The sequence below is a fragment of the Frankliniella occidentalis genome, unplaced genomic scaffold (assembly GCF_000697945.3).
Source record: "Frankliniella occidentalis isolate FOCC.00 unplaced genomic scaffold, Focc_3.1 Scaffold87, whole genome shotgun sequence".
Lineage (NCBI taxonomy): Eukaryota > Metazoa > Arthropoda > Insecta > Thysanoptera > Thripidae > Frankliniella > Frankliniella occidentalis.
Window position 1 is genome coordinate 883,564 of NW_026267216.1, and position 3,637 is coordinate 887,200.

The window sequence follows — 3,637 nt, forward strand, 5'->3', positions numbered from 1 at the left end:
AGGTTTGTGTCAGGTTCTACGTACGTCGGACAATTGCAGGGTTTCTGAGCGGCGACTCAACACAAGGCCCATGACTTGGATGCAACGTTTACCGCTTGATTGAGGTTGTACGAGACGTTAAATCCCCAGTGTATTGCATGTGGGAAGAGGTATAGAATCTGTCCTGGTCGCAAGACGATCTGAAACAGTGAAAGAGGTACCTTGGTGAGATTCAATTCATCTATTCCTCCGACATGAGGGCTCAGGAGGAAAACTGACGGTGTGCACTGGTATGACAGCCTTCAATATGGTCCTGGGGTCGATAAAACAGTGTTTGTGATTCAGTAGGTTTCTGCAGCTCCCCTCTGCCCGGGTGTAGCCCAACGCTGCGAGAACGTCACAGAAGGCATTGTGATCCGTGGGTGTGATGACAAACCTACAGGAAAGAGAAAAATCGTTAAAAAATGACTAAAATTGTCAGAGTGGAGTCAGATGATCGGGAATGTGAACTCACCAGACTTTATTTCCTCCAGCGACTTGCTGGTTCACGGCTTCAAATGCCAGGTCTGCCCTGCCCTGTGACACGCGAACGGGGCCCCTTCGCTGCCTACGTAGATCGTGGGCGTCACGATTCCAGCGGGTTTCTTTGGTCCGAGATGGTGGATTTGAGACCGCATGTTTCTCATGTCACAATTTGGAGCAAAATCCATGCCCATGGCATTTGTCGGAGTTATATAAGGAAGATACCAGAGTTGATGTTTTCTCGAGCGCGTCTCCATAATCCTGAACAGTGTGTCCAGGCAGGTGTCCACACCGAGGTCCAGCGCATCCTGCCTGTGTCAAAAAAGGGAAAAGAAAGGAAACGGTCAAGTCAAACAATGCCACGGAAAACGCTGGATTAAAAAAATAAAAATGTCTTCGTTGACACTTACAGGGTGTTCTTCTGAGGGAGGTTTAGGTCGGTTTCGAGGAACCCTGCCAAAAACTGTTCTCTCTTCTCTTCGAGCAGAACTCTCACGCTCTCCGATTGATCGGTGTCGGACGGGTGATGTGTAGTGACCTTGTAGGACCGCAGCTTCCTGGACTTCGCATCCACTTGTATTCGATGCGCTCTGCTTATCTCACTCTGACAGTTGTCGCGGCGCAGGTCCGCTTTGATTGTCTCCGTGAAAGTGGTCCGTGAGTGTAGGTTGTCCATTTCCATCTCCGCCTAGGGACAGCAAAAAACCAGATTAAAAAGTGTGAAATTGCAATGTAGGCTTTCCGTAGACACTACAACCCTGTGCACTTTATTGTTGCACTATTTTATGCATAACCATGTACAGTGTGTGCATAATGATGCACATTTTGTACACAATAATGGATACAAATGTGTGCATACTCGTTGATGTAAACAATCCTGCAATTTTATGCACAATAAAGTGCACAAGGTTGTAGTGTGTACCCAGACTGTGGCATTCTTACCATGAAAGCTCCCTGTTCGACCACGTCTCGTTGGTACATGATCTCCAAAAGGGATTCGACATCGGTGTACAATTCCTGGCAGATCTTAAAGTGACTGATGCCATACCGTTTCTCGACGAAAACAGGCGGAGGAGAAGCCATACCTAGGACATAAACACAACAGGAATTTAACCCCACTTTCACGCGTGCCTCTAATAGGGAGACAAAGGTGTGTGCGGGAGGGCGCCACAACACCTGTTTCGAACTTACCGTTTCCTCGTACGTGTACAGTCGGCTCGGGAGAGAAAGCAGCGTGTGTCAACACAAAGGACCAGCGAAAGAACAGTTGGGAACGCTTGACGTGACCCGTGTGCACGTTCGTGAGCAACTGCCGGCCGTCATCTGCTGGCGTAGTCACCGCCTTCTCGCTATATCGACATGTCGTGAGACAGCGCTGCCAACTGTAAGCTTGAAAGAAAAAGGTGTGCAACTCGTTCGTTTCAAAGCTGTAGATTAGAGTAACGTTCTAGTGGCGTTATATTTCCTGGCATTTCACTAAATGGGACCTTATGCGTTTTTCCTTCCAAAACGCGGTCGTTTTTCCTTTAATTTTTTTCTGCGATTTGGCAGTCCTTATGACGCTCCGATGAGGCTTCGTGTGACGTCTACCTGATAAACGTGGAAAGTTCGTTTAAAAATCAAAGAAATCACTTCAAAAGATTAGTACTCCATTTTCATTTTTAAATCACCAATTTGTTTTAATTTTTTCCTGGTCACAAGACAACCTTCCGAGCGTGATGTAAGTCCATGGTGTAAATACATTGACGTGATTTGAAGTTCCATCTCACTCTTTCTGTGCATTTCTCAACACACCGCAAAGGGAGGCGTTCGCATGTCAAAACGAGCTTTCTCTGGCGAGTGTATGGCGGAGATGAGGAAAGCCCTCCGGGGGAGGGAGGACGTGACGATCAGGTGAGGTTAGGGTTGTCAATACCATGTTTCAAAGCTCGCTCACACTCGCTTTTAATCTATTATCGTTCAAACAGCCTGGCCTCTTTTGACTACAGGCGCCTCGTGGGAGCTTTCTACAGAGCGATGAAGTCGTTAAGTGGGGAAAGCGATGAGGCATCTGTGGTGGGCACTTTCATTAGCCTTTGTTCCGAACTTCTCGTTGAAATGTCAAAACGTTCCAAAGTTGAGAAATGTGAGTCGACTTAAAGAAAAAAGCTCCGAGTTAGGCACAATCTGGTGTATACCAAAGACGTCCCACCTTCTTACGCTTTTTCCTATTGGGGCGTCAGATGCACTGTAGTGGATCTCTAAGTGTTTCACTAAAAGTTAGGATGACTAGGGCCTAACAACGTGGCCAAGTTGACTAGAAGAGATCAGAGATCCAAGCTACGACTAGAATTTGATGTGAGTCTGTGCATAATGAGTGTGGCTAGAATTAATTGCTTGCTTTGCCAGGAGTGCGTTCTTCAGGAAATGTGGATAAAGGGAAAACACAAGGTTACACTTTGAGCACTGAATTATTGGCTGAGCGATAGCAAAGCCTATTACTCCAGTGATGATCAAAAAGTTTCACGTCTGTGAGTGTGTGTGTGTGTGTTTGTCTGAGCGCACGATAACTCGAAAACAAATTGAGCTAGCGACCTGGGATTTTCAGGGTCGTTTTGTGTCATTGGCTGAGCGATTAGCGAAGCCTATTACTCCAGTGGTGATCAAAAAGTTTCGCGTCTGTCTGTGTGTTTGTCTGTCTGTCTGTCTGTCATCACGATAACTCGAGAACGAATTGAGCTAGCGACCTGGGATTTTCAGGGTCGTTTTGTGTCATAAAAAGACAGATCAAGTCCGAAGAAGAGCATTCTAGCTCAAAAATTGGATTGAAAAAAAATCAAAAACCACAGGTCCCCAAAATGACTTTTTTTAAAAATATTTGTTTACTGTTTCTAAGGGGTATCTCATCAAAATAGAGCCCTGTGGGCGAAAATTTCGTCCATTTTGCTCTATCTTCAACCGTTTAGGCACCAGCGGGAGTTTTCTACACGAAAATGACCGCAAAACATTTGTATGTTTTTTCTGAGATAGTTGTTGGTCTCTGGTAGGGTAACTCGTTAAAACAAAACCCCGAGGAACAAAATTTGTGACTTAAGGGGCCGAATGCCCACTTACGACTTCGGCCCGACTCGGGTGTCAGCGCCGCAGGCCTAGGTAG

General features: G+C 46.2%; 1 protein-coding gene across 1 annotated transcript; it reads right to left on the reverse strand.

Moving 5' to 3' along the window:
- Positions 1–320: 320 nt before the first annotated feature.
- LOC127749745 (uncharacterized) lies at positions 321–1,237 on the reverse strand. The gene is made up of 3 exons (XM_052269248.1): positions 912–1,237; positions 563–813; positions 321–415 (listed from the first exon to the last, which is right to left on the reverse strand). Exons 1-3 carry the CDS (start codon positions 1,181–1,183, stop codon positions 321–323), a joined length of 618 nt encoding a protein of 205 aa, XP_052125208.1. The 5' UTR covers positions 1,184–1,237.
- Between the last annotated feature and the right edge of the window lie 2,400 nt (positions 1,238–3,637).

Coding starts and splice junctions, on each gene's coding strand:
- LOC127749745 (XM_052269248.1), bottom strand. CDS start 1,183: ATGGAAATGGACAACCTACACTCACGGACCACTTTCACGGAGACAATC. Junction 814..911: donor CTCCCTCAGAAGAACACCCT/GTAAGTGTCAAC, acceptor TTTTTGACACAG/GCAGGATGCGCTGGACCTCG. Junction 416..562: donor CGAAGGGGCCCCGTTCGCGT/GTCACAGGGCAG, acceptor TCTTTCCTGTAG/GTTTGTCATCACACCCACGG.